This window comes from Plectrocnemia conspersa, unplaced genomic scaffold, assembly GCF_051122295.1.
Source record: "Plectrocnemia conspersa isolate PC_06_02 unplaced genomic scaffold, ASM5112229v1 ptg000009l, whole genome shotgun sequence".
NCBI lineage: Eukaryota > Metazoa > Arthropoda > Insecta > Trichoptera > Polycentropodidae > Plectrocnemia > Plectrocnemia conspersa.
In genome coordinates this window covers 25,794,867-25,811,165 of record NW_028277173.1, presented here as the reverse complement: position 1 = coordinate 25,811,165, position 16,299 = coordinate 25,794,867, and the positions used below count along the sequence as shown (strand labels likewise).

General features: G+C 29.3%; 1 protein-coding gene across 2 annotated transcripts; it reads left to right on the top strand.

Annotated features, from left to right (window-relative positions):
* The first annotated feature begins 2,625 nt into the window (after window positions 1-2,625).
* On the top strand, window positions 2,626-13,548 carry LOC148232434 (uncharacterized). Of its 2 annotated transcripts, none has more exons than XM_088192435.1 (6): window positions 2,626-2,776; window positions 11,696-11,789; window positions 11,855-12,045; window positions 12,105-12,465; window positions 12,532-12,795; window positions 13,391-13,548. In XM_088192435.1, exons 2-6 carry the CDS (start codon window positions 11,716-11,718, stop codon window positions 13,512-13,514), a joined length of 1,014 nt encoding a protein of 337 aa, XP_088048561.1. In that variant the 5' UTR covers window positions 2,626-2,776; window positions 11,696-11,715; the 3' UTR covers window positions 13,515-13,548. The 2 variants fall into 2 exon arrangements, with proteins under 2 accessions (XP_088048561.1, XP_088048562.1); XM_088192436.1 differs by lacking the exon at window positions 2,626-2,776 and adding an exon at window positions 10,946-11,159.
* The last annotated feature ends 2,751 nt before the right edge of the window (window positions 13,549-16,299 follow it).

Genomic DNA, 16,299 nt, shown 5'->3' with positions numbered 1-16,299 from the left:
ATATTTCATTTTACAAACGTGAATTGATTCGTGGGCCGCCACTTGGACAGCGCTGAAGTAATTTATTTTTATCTATTGTTAACTTACAAATAAAATTTATGTATTTTTAAATTTTGAAAATATTTATTATATACGGATCATAAAAAAATATGAATTATACCAATGTCGGGCATCGTGTTTCGTATATTTTAGAATATTATAATTTAATTATAAAAAAATATAGATATATAAATATATAGGAAAATAGGAATATAATATACATAATAATTTGTTTTCAGTAAAATAAAACATATATGTATGTACAAAATAAGCAATATGCTTAGAATAAAATTTAATAATTATTATATGCAATGTATCTGAGAAGTTAATGATTTTGTAGCACAGTTAAATGATTTCGTAAAAAATTCTAAATTTATTAAACGGTTTTAAATATAATAAGTATATTATTTTTTATTATAACAGTGCTGTTCTCCTAGTCTGAGCCATTTTTTTTTCGGAAGCCAAAAAAATTTTTGCTATTGGGAGTTAATAAAAATGTGTCCTCAGACATTTTTGTTTGTATTTTTAGCTCACACCAGCATCCATAAATTAACAAAAATGTTTAAGGTGATTTTTTTATGTGCTCATTGTTTTTTAAATTACATTTTAAAAACGTGAATTAATTTGCGGGCCGCCAGTTGGATAGCGCTGAAGTATACGCTTCTCATAATTTGTTTTTATCTATTGTTAACTTACAAGTTTTAGAAATATTTATTATAAACGAATTATGATAAAATAATAATTTTTAATGTCGGGCATCGTGTTTCGTATATTTGAGAATATTATAATTTAATTATAAAAAAATATAGATACTTTAAATTGCGGAAAATAGGAATATAATATACATTATAATTGGCTTTCAGTAAAATAAAACATATATTTATGTACAAAATAAGCAATATGCTTAGAATAAAATTTAATACTTATTATATGCAATGTATCTGAGAAGTTAATGATTTTGTAGCACAGTAAAATGATTTTGTAAAAAAAATTTAAATTTATAAAACGGTTTTAAATATAATAAGTATATTATTTTTTATTATAACAGCGCTGTTCTCCTAGTCTGAGCCATTTTTTTTTCGGAAGCCAAAAAAAATGTTGTTATTGGAGTTAATAAAAATGTCACCTCAGACATTTTTGTTTGTATTTTTAGATCACACCAGCATCTATAAATTAACCAAAATGTTTAAAGTGACCTTTTTATATGCTCATTTTTTTTTTAATTACATTTTAAAAACGTGAATTAATTTGCGGGCCACCAGTTGGATAGCGCTGAAGTATACGCTCACCGTAATTTGTTTTTATCTATTGTTAACTTACAAGTTTTTGGAAATATTTATTATAAACGAATTATGATAAAATAATAATTTTCAATGTCGGGCATCGTGTTTCGTATATTTGAGAAAATTATAATTTAATTGTAAAAAAATATAAATACTTCAAACTGAGGAAAATTGGAATATAATATATATTATGTCTTACTTTCAATTACTTAATAAAATAAAACAGATTATAAGCAAACTAAGACAGTACATATGAATGTACAAAATAATTATTATTACGTATTATTAATTACATGCTCTAAACCAATGTGCTTGTATTTTATTTTATTTTATTAATAATTTTTTTAAAGTTGTAGAAAATAGAAAGAGATGTATTAATGCTAAATGACATTTTTCAACAAAATGAAATATGAATCTAAACCATTTTGTAGATATAAATACAAATGATTGCTCTTATGGTTTTAATGTTTGACAAACAGTAGATAAAGCAGTGATTTTATCCTTGTGAGTAAATTTAAGTAAAATTTTTGAGCATCACTTACCATAAACAATAAGGTAGTTACAAAAGATCCATATATGTCAATTAAATATTGATGATTTACTTTAAATGTACATATATATTTTAATTATTTGTGTATTCATTTCGAAACATTTTAACAGTTATTGTGAATGGTACATGATTTGTGACAGTAAAACGCATAAGTTTAAATTGTGATTAATTTAGCAACAAAGTAACTTTTAGATATTTCTAGGAATTCTACTATGTAATTACTATATAGGTTATCATTTATTTCCACCGTTATTTCATGTTTTTTCTCACCCTTTTTTCCTATATACTATTTATTATGATATTCACGATGCTTTGAATATAAGCTTTGTAATTTACAATAAAAAGAAAATACTAACATTTTAATAACAATCAATTACATTACAAAATAGACAAATTATTTCCGACTAGACAATATTACCGTTACCTCACAAATCAAAATTTCCGAACCTCGACCGTGACCGTTCTCTTTCAAAACTCCGATTTACACGTAAATGCGCATAAATTATTCAAAGGTTAAACACACCTGAAAACTCATCATAAATAAATTACACCGGACGAAACATTCGAAGCATTTTTAAACAGTGACTCACTGTTTGTATATGCATATTATACATACAAGATGGATTTATAATATTTAATTTAAACATTATTGTGTCACGGACCTTTAGACCTTTCCGTAACACCGTATAATTCAACGGTTTTACGTTTAATTAACCGGATTATATATAATACGCTGACTTCACTCGCGGTCCCTATACAAATTGAAATGTCATTTGATAAGACTATTGCATTTAAAACTGGTTTTCGGTTGCAATCGTGATCATTTGCTTGGTCATGTTTAGTGTGCAATGACGCTGTGAAGATGGTTGTCGGACGTTGCTGTTGATGGTTCAATTTTAGACTGGTGAGTATAAGGAATTTAATTGTGTACCTAATGTTTTGACGGGGTTCGATCTGTGTGAATTTACACTAAGCAAAAAATTTTTTAAAGGTCCGGGCTATATGGTAGATGTTCTAAAATGTCTTGGTGACTCTATCGAATCTATCGAATCCTGACCATCCCAATTTTACATAACATATATCCCATAACAGTAGTATTAAGCCGCTTACGTCGTTTTAAGCTTTAACCATCAACGTAAGAACAAACAATCGACGCTAAACGAACGCCACCTATCATCAGTTATCGTGATTAACGCAATCAATAAGCGACGACAGCGTAGAGATATCGGTATGCTGGGCCGCGTTGGCACGAGTTGGGCCGCAGACAATGAATCGCGCGGAACAAAAGACGGTTCGGGCCGCAAACGAGTTGTAACTTACCCGCGGACGATTATGTCGTGTCATAGGGTAACTCCGGAACCATCAATCTTGTCAAAGTTTATATCGAAAATGGCGGCCCGAGCGCTCTTCGAACTTTGGCGAGAGTCTCATTAACCTTTCGCACTCGGAAAATTTTTAATAGGCCCCATATTGATACATGTGTAATATCAAGGATGGCCAAACTTATGCTCTTTATCTTTATTTAAAAAAATATTTAAAAAATATCTTGTCGAATCTAAAATAATCTTTCCTCTATTCCATTAATTTCATCATGAGAAAAAAATACATGCTAGATATAGAAAAGGCATTCGACACTGTTTGGCACAACGGTTTAGTCTATAAATTATCTAAATATAACGCCACTGATTATTTCATACATATAATACGCTCATGATGAATCTTAATACCACATATCCAGCTGGAGTCCCACAGGGTTATTTATTCGGACCGTTGCTATTCATGTACCTACTAATGACATTTATATTTTTTTAAATATTTAATAAAAAACACAGATTTAGTTCTTACGGTATTAAACCAATTGCAATTAAGTTGGCAAAATCTTGACAAAGCTTATCAAATAAAAAAATTAAATAAACCTAAGAAAACTGAATAAATATTTTTTACAGCGCATAGATAATTTAGACAATTGCATCCACTTTATAAAAATAAGCAGGGAAAGGCATTAAATAGAAGACAAGCGTCAAATACTTAAATTCACTAAACGTATCGCGGAAATCAGCTTATTGCTATTGCGGCCCTAAAACCAATAATACAAATAAGTGCCCTCCTTCCAAATTTTTTAAAAAATTAGTACATGATGATTTATAAATGTGTGTTTTTTTATTTTATTTTATTTTGTGGTATTTTATTCTTGAAACTCGCATTAATCAATATAGTGTAAAGGATTGTATCACACAAAGTTACGACTAGAAAAAAAGGGTTTCCTATAAATAACACGCAGGGATTCTCCTGTACATTGAATAAATATTTTTTGTTACGAAGTGGTCACGAGAAACAATATATCACTGAGGACTAAAAACACCGTGATCTCGAAGATGTCCATCAAACAAATGTCGCTTTTTAAAGACGTGTACATATTTCATTGTTCTAAGAAGCGAGTGCGACGATTGTCTGAATGATCTCTGCATGATTGTGATTGGTCAGCAAGCTTTACAGTCTTAAATGCATAATCAGGACCAGGCAAACGCGAAGATACGGCTGGAGATTCCACAACTTGATACAAGGCCTCTGAAGATCTTCCATGGACATCATCCCAGCGCCAGCTTCTTCACCACTACTCGGAGAAAAAGATACTCACCTATCATAGTAACTCGCAATATATGTAATATAAAATAATAAATTATGCGTCTCACCTGCGCCTTACTGGCTACGAAGTAACACCCCTAAGGGTTACTAAACCTTAAATTTTAATAAAACAGTGTTTTTTTTAAAATTATTTATTTTGTGCAACCTAAAACTCGAAATAAAAGGCATACTAATTTGTCTTTGGAACTTTGAAATTTTAAATTATTTTTTAATACAAGTTAACGAATTATTCATATATTATTATTTTTAAGTTATTAATAAATCAAGTATTTTATATTTATTTTTAGAAAAAGATACTGAAGCGTGGAGAAAAATAACGGGCGACTCGCTAAAAAGTCGCTGGCAATTAAAAGGTTAAAGAGTCAAATTCAGTCAAAGGAGTTCGGGTTCTCAATCTAATATTCGAATTATAAATAAATATGAATGAAATATGTAAAAATCTTAGTATGAAACAATTTGTATACTAGAGTTACACAGGTAGTCGTTTTTCTTTTAATATACTCAAGTGACTAGTTCCGCTCTAAAATCCATAATCATTAATGGGCCTATAATTTGTTTCGAAATGTGAGACAATGAGACGTTCCTTCTCAACAAAAAATCTTTCATGTGCTTACGAAAAAAATTTAATGAATAAAATGTTTGTGGTGGTGTTTACTATGACCGAATTCGTAGAATTCGTTCGAAAGAAATAAATGTTGGAAAGGCCCATTCTTTATTATTGTTTAACGTTATCTCAGATACAGGTGTGCGTCATAAATTTTTGTAAAGTTATTAGTTTAATAATTCGATCGCTACTAATTTATTTATATGAAAATCCGCACAAAACAAACGTCTATACAGATTTGCTCCAAATTTTTTATTGAACATAAATTCGAATAAAATTATATATTAAAACTAATTTCGTTTCTCACAAACTGTATTTAATTGAACAATAAATGTTTTTTTTCACATCGTGAAATGAAAATATGAAGAATTGAAACGGTCGTTCAATATGACTTTCACCATTAGCGAAAGTACACTTTCAGTAAAACCTATAATAGGAATGGATCATTCTATATCATTATGAATCTTGGAACACATGCAACATATTTTCTTTAATTTCGTTACTGTATAAGTAAATGATGATTTTTTGTATTTAATCATTTTGAGAAACAGACATTATATTTGTATTTAATTTTTGTATTTAATTATTTTGAGAAACAGTAATTTTATTAGGGGTACATTTGCTTATTCTATTTTTTGTCATTTGGTAAAATAATGAGACACTTGAGTTCTTGAGTTGAATAAAATTCACTGCATCTCAATATTTTATGTGAACGACATACATTGAAAATCTTTATAGAATTATAGAAAATATTATAGAATATCTGTCAAAAGTCTAACATTCATTTAAAACATATTTGATTTTACTGAAAAAAATTTCGCCTGTAGTGCATTTTTTTTTAAATATAGCAACATTTAGGATATAAAATCTCAACATTAAAAAACATTAGCGATTCTTATTATGAATAGGGGTTGTAATTATATATAAATATAAATTTACGAACTGGCTAAATTTGTCTCCACCCTGTAAAAAGCTGAAATATCGTCTCTGATCAAAAATATGTAAAATAATTTATTTGGACGCCCATGTGTTATGTGTACTTTATAAAATAATTATTATTAACCAATATTTATTTTTTAATTAAATATTTTTTTACAAGCAATAAATTGATTTTTTATACTAATTGGTTAAATCAATTAATATCCGAATACTTCATTAATTTTTATTCAATATTAAAATAGTTGAAAACATCGAATTGAGAACCCTAGAAATCTTTAAATATATATAGAGATCTTTGATCTATTGTTTACATTTTTTAAGGCTTTTACTATTAAATATCAATTAGCAAATGTATGTATACATATAGGGACAATAAGGCATACTTATGCACCATACATTCCAAAACATTAATATAGTATTATATTACTATATTATAATTAGCCTTCTAATATAACAAAAAAACTTAGCATTCGTTCCCGTGGGCGGGTGTAGTGTTTTCCACTGTTTCGTAACAACATTGACAGGCGTGTACATCCATCCGACGGGTTTCTTTTGTGAGTTGAAACATGAAAAGAATCTTATTTGGCTGAATTAACGACGTACGTGGACTGGTAACACTATCTCATCGAGTTAACAATCACACGTGACGCTTATAATGCGTTCGACCGGCGCCGACGAATTTAAGTAGATTGCAATATAAATATCTATAGTCGATTGCAGAGAATCTCATATTACAACTTATTTATTTAAATATTTTTAATGCAATTTAGTTCAATATCAACTCCGATCTATATACAGTACACTCCCCAATAACACGGTATTTGGGTGCTCGTTACTTTATGTGTGAGCGAGCCAAATGTAGGATATTTCACCACAAAGTATTGCAAAAAAAATTCTAGAATGCTTCTAAATAAAATCACAACAGAATATTTCCTATTTTTTTTAATCTACCATATATGAAATGAAGTCTCACACGTGAAGTTTAGAACAATAATTATACTATACAAATTTGAGCGATTACTTCATATATTCAAGAAATATATAGGGGTAGTATCTAATATTTTGATATTGATCATTTGAATGAATTTATGCGATATCGGTTTTTTCCATTCCATCTGAACGTATTATTTGCCGAGAGAGCGCGCTGATGACTAATAAATCCAATAATCCGTTTCTTTGGATACCACAATGGATGTAATACGAGGCAAACGGTGTGAAAGACACCCACAAAAAACTCTCCAAATTCAATTACATACGCCGCTCTCCACCTGAACAGCTCGACTATAAATCACCCATCCTGGGATCCGCTTTTGACCCCATTCTCTTTACACATGTACCCATGTGTTACACGTCACATTAGGCACTGACACGTTATGTACAAACATTTATTTTTGCGACAAATCGCTTTCAAATCTCATTTGGACCGATTCCATTGTTGTGTTGTGATATTGACAATGGGAAAGCGTGAAATTCGGGGTGCGTTTATAATCGATGGTTATGTACAGATAAAAATTACTGTATCTTAGCTGAAAAAATACTCATTGGTACTGATACAATTGTGCAATGCGGTGAATTCAGTTAAGGATTGATTTATGGAACGTATAAAGCAAATTGTGCGTAAAGAAGAAAGAATATTTAATATATTTTGTGTAATATTAAAAAAAAATCAATAATAGCTTTGGTTAATGTTTTTTGCTTGAAATTCTGTATATTACCTATGTCAAGGGTAGCTTCCGGAATTAAAATATGTACTGCATCGTAAGGCTCTGTCTTTGAACCACCTTCCAGTATTCTTCATGTTGAACAGTGAGATCAAGATGGTGTGTGAGTTTATTTTTGATTATGCAAAGACTGATTGGAGCATAGACGAGTATCTGATATTAATTAACCGACAGAATGACAGACTCCAAATGACACTAAAATATTAAGTATTTAAAATCCGAGGTCGAGGTGGAATAAGTCTGGATTTTAGCATGACCATTTGAAGAGTTTTGTAATGCTTCTGTGGATTTAATAATATTAGAATATTGCATATATAATATTTTTAGGCAATAATATGACATGCTAATATATTTTATTTCTTTTAACCAATGACAATGATTGGTCTGGAATTGATAAAAACATTTCCATCCCATTACTCTGTGCATTGTAGACAATACACATGCATTGACAAACAATAACTACTATTAGATTTTAAGTGGTTTGCAATTGCGATAATTGGATTGTCAGCAGATCATTTTGCAGTTTGTTATTATGATGATAAGTTATGGGCGGTTACTTATTGCGTCACATAATTTTATAATTGAATATATTGCCTACTATAATTTAATATGCTGACTTATTACGTATATAAGTATATAAAAAAATATTTTGTTGACAACAGTTGTAATTCATTGCTTCTTAATTTATTAACAATAAGGATGAATAAAATAAACTACAGTAACTACCAAAAAAAAAAATAATGACTTAGAAAGTAATTAATGATTATTTAAAATATTGTTTTATTAAATAATAATTAACAGACACTTAATTAATTTTTTGCACTAATTGGTTAGATACATTAATATCGGTAAAAACCAAGAAAAAATACTAATATATTTAACTATTCGAATATTGAATAAAAAATGTTTTTTATCGATATTAATGTAATTAGCTAATTAATGCAAAGAAGCAGTTAATTGCCTGTTAAATATTATTTATTAAAAAAACAATTATTTAAATTAATCATTAAAAACTTTCATTATCGTTAAACTTTCTGAATTTTATAAAACATGAAAAACACAATGCTGTGCAAGTTACTGATTAGTAAGAGAGCCAAAAAATTAATTTATTATTACAAATTAATAAATAAATAAGATAAATATATTTTTAAAAAACGATTCAAAGTATTTTTAATCTCTCAATATGAGCATTGAAATAATAAAAATGAGAATTGGATTTATTTTTTATATTAGTAAAAGATAAAGTTTTTTGAATAATAACCAGCACGATAGACAAGCGGTATAAGTTCCTGACTATTGATTTGAAATACCTCGGTTCAGGTTAATTCAGTTTCATGTGGTTATTCCTAAAAGAAAATCTAGAAAAACCGTCTCAAATCAATCCATAAATTATTGCTTTTTTAAGAAATATTAGACATGAGAGGAAATATATTTTTTTAAATTGTCCTATTAGTAAAATCATTTAGGAAACATTTTCACTAGTAGATATCTATTTTTACCAGTGAAAATATAAATTATCTGGCAGGTTCTAGTACAATTATATGACTTCAAATTTTCTATATGTAGTGATATATATATTTACATTCTTATCAATATTTAAAACACATGTATAAATGTTACATTAAATGCGTATTTTTGGTGAAATTATATTTTCGCTAGTAAAGCCTAAATATATTTTCACCAGTAGATATATATTTCTACTAGCGAAAAATAAAATATAACTGACAAGCACAAATATGCTCCTCTAAAATGTCATTGAAATTTATTTTGACAGTTGCGTAACTTTTTTAATTTGCTGTTCAAACCCAAACCTAACCTAATAAAAAGTTCTAAAACTCAAATTAGTTTTCGAAATTTTATTAGTTCAAGTCCAAAATACAAACTAAGCCAACTAATCTCTCAGGGGAAAATAAGCGGAAGAATAAGTATTTCACATATTGCTCCATTTCGATATTACCCTATGTTTTAAAATATGATAGTTATCCTTACGGATATTACTATGGACTTCTAATATAAAAAGGGCTGATCAAAGTATATTCAAACTGAATTTCAGTCAATAAGAGATCGCAAAAAACAATGTTCACTTCTCAGAAGTCAAAAATCCACGTCAAAAGCAATAAAATCGTGCCGTCGCAGTGGAAACGCTTGTTTTTTTTGCGCTCTCATATTGATCAAAATTCGATTTAGATGTGCTTCATTCGATTCATATTTATATTATTGGCACGATTTTATTGTTTTTGATCTGGACTGGAAATACACTAAATGGCAACACTGAGCAGCAAAAAAAAAACATGATTAATTATCAGGTTAATATATTTTTAATAATTATTAATGCCTAATTAAAATATTTCGTATAAAATATGATTTCAGAAAATATATCGCAACGGTGGCTAATTTTTATATTGATTTGTAGCATAGAAAGATGTTAAAAAATATATAAAATGCCATGTTTGTCATGAGGCCCGGAATCATGGTTTTCCCAGGGCCCGGATTTGCTCTCGACTACCCTGCCTACATGCAATAATTACATTTGTGATTTATCACATACGCTATTCATATTTAAAGGTTATTATTTTAATGTTAAGCCTAATTTAAATAAATCAAAGAATGTGAAATTATTTTTAGGTGTTTGCTTAATACAAAAAGTGACATTCAAATGGAATTGATCAATATCCAGTGCTAAAATAAAAGTACCAGAACTACTTAGAATATTGACAAAATAAAAGCGATCTACTGACAGTGATTTCTCAATCAACTATAGTAACTTTAACACTTACGTTATAAGTGTGCGAATTTTTAATCGTAATTGGGTAATATTGAAAAATTAGAAAAGAATACAAATATACATCGCGATAGATTCAATATGTAATTTAATTTAATGATTCTCATTTTTTTCCCTAACCTTTTTCACTCGTCACGCATTTTTATACACCACAAAGTAACAACGAAGCTACGTTTTTTTCAATCCATAATTGTTTTCTCTATATTGAATAATAAACGCTCGTTACACGCTGTTTTCACGTGTGAAAAGACTGTGCGATGACGCGCGTCCCTCAAACTCAAGGAACACTATTATATGGTAGTTTAAAATTATCCCTGTACGTGCGTGGTACCTTGGTAGAGGTACTTCGAAATAAATTACCCGAGGGTGGGCGTGACGAATAAGTTGAGAAGCTCTTTTCGCGCGAGCGACACGCCGCGCCATTCGAAAGTTGCCAGCGTTATTAAATTTAATAATTATTATTATCAATTGCGCATTGTCGAATGCACAATGGGCAATGACTGACTATTCAACTGCGCATTTGTACGCATAATTTTATACCGTGGTGGTTGACGAGCACTCGAGTTTTACCAGAAGGGTTAAGTCTAATTGCTGGGTGTGAAAGATTTTTGTTTTGTTGAAAGTTGAAGAAGCATATTAAATAAATTTATTTAAATTTCCCCCTTACCACTTTAAATATAGACAATAATAATTTAAGGACAGAATAGCGTTGTCCGTAACGTCTCAGACTAGTAACTCTGAGGTTACTGGTTCGAGCCCCAGCAGCGGCACTCAAATTTTATTTATAAAAATACGCCATAATAAAAAAAAAATATATTGATTATAAATTGTATAGCACATAATAATTTATAATTAATAATATAGATCTCACTAATTCCCTGACTTTTAGTCTAATAGTTAATACTTACTTGTAGATATTCATTATGTTTGAACAACAGTTTTGCTAAGTTTATGGCGAATTTGATTAAACTTTAACCAAATAACCCAACTATTTTTTTTAATATTTATTTTATTCAAATTATTAGTCTTCAAAATATTAAAACTTAAATTAAATTTAAACTAATGATTCTCAACTTGTTTAATATGAATTATTATTATTTATTGCTCATTAAACATATTTTATATTTTTAGAGTACCACAATACTAAAAATATGAAGAAGTTTTTAGTCTTACTGCATATTATTAATATGTTGATTATATCTAAAGCATTATCTAACATTTCTAAGTATGTAAAATTTTTTTATTCATAATACTTTATTGCTATTTTTTTAATATTTAATTTATTAACAGCGATGGTAAAGGGCAAAACTATGAATACTTCAAAAACCTCATTGACACAATATTAACATTGGAAGAAGGAAATTTTACGAACTATCATATGCAGCAACTACCCACAAAATTTATGGACTCTCAACCAACGTTGAAGAAGCTGTCGATAACAATGTGTGATGTTATAGAATTGAAAATCGACACTTTTGAAGGTATGCTTTTAAAAAAATAAATTCTCATGTAAAATTTAATATCTATATATATTTTTCAGGATTGGAAAATTTAGAAACTTTGAACTTATCGCAGAACAAAATTGAAAATTTAGACGATTCATACTTTTCCCAGTTGGACAAATTGAAAGACTTGGATCTATCGTCTAATTCAATAGTGACAGTGGTTGCCAAAAGTTTTAATGGATTGAAAAGCATGATTAATTTAAATTTAGACAAGAATGCAATCGAAGAAGTTCCTGTTGGAATATTCGATAACTCTTTAGAGCTTAGAAGTATTGTTTTAAGCAAGAACAAGATAAAACATATTTCTTCAAAATTATTTCATAATCTACAAAAATTAAAAATGTTAGATTTGAGTAAAAATAAGATCGATATATTAGCAGAAGATTTTATCACAAAGTATTTTAAATTATTTTTTATATTATTATCTATTATGATCATGTTTTAATCTTATGAAATTTTCAGTGCGATGTCTCTGGTATATTTGGGATTGAACAATAATTTATTGACTCGTGTGGAAGTACCTAACTTTGAGGCAAGACTGAAGAAAACAAAGAGGATAAGAATACATCACAATCCTTGGTTATGTTCCTGTTTAAATGAATTATTGTTGTGGTTAAACTCAAACCATATTAAATATTTTGTCAAAGACTACTTTGAAGGTAATCGTCCAATATGCGTTTTTGAATCTGAGTTAAGCAAAGATTTACAAGAAGAAGAGAATTTGAAGTAAGTATCTAACACCAAAATATGAGTCAGGTGATTTCTATATAATTTTATACAGTTTGGTTGTTTCAATAAGTTTTAATATCTAATATTAACATCAAATCGTAACAGTGGCAGTATTTTCAATGATACTTTTATAATTTGATAGGTCTTGATGATTCTTAGTTATGCCAAAAGCTTTATGTTATTATTTTGCATGTCGTTAATGTGTAGTTTTCTATGAATTTAAGCGCTTTTTCTCAGCTTTTAGGTTCAAAGTTTATCGTGGAATGTTTCGGGGGGAGTTTAGGGTATTTTATTTAGATTTAATAATAAACTTATTTACACGAAATAAAATAATTGCTATCGCTACAAACTAGGTTGGATTTGGGTGAAGATTAATATAATCACTTTCCTGACGGACCGTATGGTACGGTATACTATATGATAATTCCCTCCAGAACACAGAAGTTAAAGCAGTCATTATTTGTCATTAGCTAAAAATAAAATAAATCTGTAACGGATCACATTTACGAAGTTAAAAATATTTAAGATTGTATTGATTAATACTCTTAGTTGATTTTTCAATTACTTCGACACTAATTATTATTATTTGCAGGATCGATAAATGTAAAAGATTGAGAAACGCTGAAATTAAAATGATTCAAAACGCATACAAGGAAGCCATCAACAAATACAACTTCAACAATACGAACTCTGATTCTATAAGCACAGAAGTGTAAAGAAGTGATTAAATAAAATATTTTTCCAACAATAGCCGAATCGTTTTTTTTTTGGGACACATTATGACGGTCACGTGACATTTGGTCACGTCCGCTGAAAAGCGATAAAAAATTAGAGATTCCCTCAATGGACAAATAAAAATATTTACCGTGCTGCTCCGGATCGTGACCGGTGGCAAAAAACGGTGGAAATTTGTGGAAATGACCAATGTGACCGCGCTGCGAGGAATTTTGTGATTGTGTATGTGTTTGTCAAGCCCTCCCTGGCGGTGGCACAATGAAGGCATGCTTCGAGCACGTTCGCAGCAAATGTCACGGATCGATCCGATAAATGGCTTCTCCGAAGACATCCTCGGCGTGTCGTCAGCCCTCCTCAAAGACACAGGGTGATCAAGCTGATTCGATAAAAATAATTCGAATATTTAGCATAACATTTATTTTATAATATCGTTGTGAAATTATAGTCATATGGTGTCATTATATGGTAGAAGTTTTATTCCTAGCACTCTCTCATTATTTTTTTCTATGCTATATATATGTATGTGTATCTAGTTTTCAATGTATTTAATTATTTTATATATAAAATAAGTCTTAAATCACGTCTCATTCGGTGGATTCAGAAAGTGGTGACTCCTACGTGATGAAAACATACTGTCTCTCAAAGTTTATAGAATTCCAAAAATATGTTAATCATAGCTCTAGGCGAAAACCTAAATAAAAAATATTTTTTTATGACTTGACTAAGCAAATCTCATTGCTTCTAGATCTGCTAGCGATTAATAGCTGCCGGTGAATTGCGCGCGAAATCTTTTTCTATATATTTTTAATTAAAATGAGATAAGTATTTTTATTATATCGTTATTAATTAAAATGAGATGAGTCATTATATTATAATTGCATAATTTAGTCAAATAATATATTATTACATCATTGTATAAAATAATTATTTTGAGTAGTTTTATTTAAAGTCATTTTAATGTAAATATTTCTTAGTTCAGCGACACAAATCACACACTGTGGTTGTGTGATAATATAAACCTTTTTTTTTGGTCTTCAATTCATACCTTTTTTTAATCCGCGCTCGAGTGGAAGTCCCATCAAGACCAACAATGGACTGCAGCCGACGACCAAAGGTAAATTTCATTATCGGAAAATGAGCTAAAGTCAAATATTTTTTCTTCGATTGTAGCACCAGTCTTGGGAGACCGTTGACCGAAGAAGAGAAGCCAAATAATCGCCTCTGATTAAAATTACACAATGCTCTTTGTGGCTATAACGACATTTCGAATCAACAAAACGCATTTACACACTGAATGACGCTTGGAAAATTAATTTTTAATTTAGTACGTCACAATACGAGCGGTAATCTCTAAACTAAATTACTATTATAATTGGATGAGTATAAAAAAGTGTATGATCTAATAAATAAATAATTATATTGTAATAACTTTGCAATACAAATTGAAAAATACATTATACACAAGTAGTTTTTTGTTGCGAAAAACAAATATTTATAAAAAAATAATCGCGGTTCAATCAAATTCGTTCAGCTTTGCCACTTATTTTTTGCTTAATTTGTGATTCATAATTCGTGGATATAAACCGGTAATCGATTGAAAAGTTCATAAAAAAAAACACAAGATTAGAGTACGATTTTATATTTATACTATTTTGATTAAACGTAATATTTATTTTAAGAATATGTTTTTACATATTCCACTACAATTATAATAGAAATATTTACGAATAGCTTGACAAATATTTAAATAAATAATATTTCGACTAATCAAGTAACTTGTTTGTATTACAATACAATATTGTAATACAAACACAATTCAACTAAATTAAAATTATACTAAAAACTAGCTATAGGTACATAATATATTTGTACAGCTGGTAACTCTTCCAAAAGTTAAACAAAATTTTTTTTTTTAACTTTTTTTTTAATGTAACATTATAACCAGATTTCAGGAAATTTAACTTTTTTAGCAAATGGCAATTATTGTCACGGAGTAAGGAGTGAAAATAATTAATTATATGATACAGATTTTTTCCGTTCATTGGAAAAACCAGAAAAAGTAATTTCTTACGCAGAGCGGGCGGCATTTTCCAATGGCTGAACTCAGCTGTGTCTATGACTAATTTGGAAATTGACGATGACATGGCCTTGGAGGTGTTAAAGAGGCATTTTTATGGTGGAATTTGGTTAAACAGCGTTCAGTGTTAGTTCCGCACGCGCTCCGCGGCAGCTCCCGTGGCGCTGATGCGCGCTGCACGATCAGATTTCATCCCAGGTGGCCCAACGCCCACCTGGATAGAAATCTGATCAAATTTCTACTCCGACATTTCATCTCATATTTGTCATGAAAATATATATGCCTTATATCTATGACAACGACACTTGAGGTATAAAAATCTTGAAAAAAAAATAACTTAAAACTAACCCTTTGATTGCCAAAATCCGACATATCATTTTTTAATACTTTGGCAAAAATTTCTGAATTCTACGTTATCAATGAAAAATTTTCATGAGTTATAGAGTACTTGCTTCACAGGAAAATATTTTTTTACGAACATATATTTTTTATAATATAATAAATTGCTATTTCGATTAAAATACCAGATGATCCGGCATTCAAAGGGTTAATAATACTTCAAATTTATTCTGTCTATTGACGGTACGCCCTCGTAGTTGCAGTGGTGTAGCTAGGGTATGTGCCGCCCAGGACGATCCTTAAAATTGCCGCCCCCCCATACATTTTTTGCATGGTCATAAAATCAGAAT

Bases quoted from the DNA above. Each gene is read 5' to 3' on its own strand.
- LOC148232434 (XM_088192435.1), top strand. From the start codon at position 11,716: ATGAAGAAGTTTTTAGTCTTACTGCATATTATTAATATGTTGATTATA. The intron at 11,790-11,854 runs GTATGTAAAATT...ATTTATTAACAG, and splicing joins GCATTATCTAACATTTCTAA to CGATGGTAAAGGGCAAAACT. The intron at 12,796-13,390 runs GTAAGTATCTAA...TATTATTTGCAG, and splicing joins CAAGAAGAAGAGAATTTGAA to GATCGATAAATGTAAAAGAT.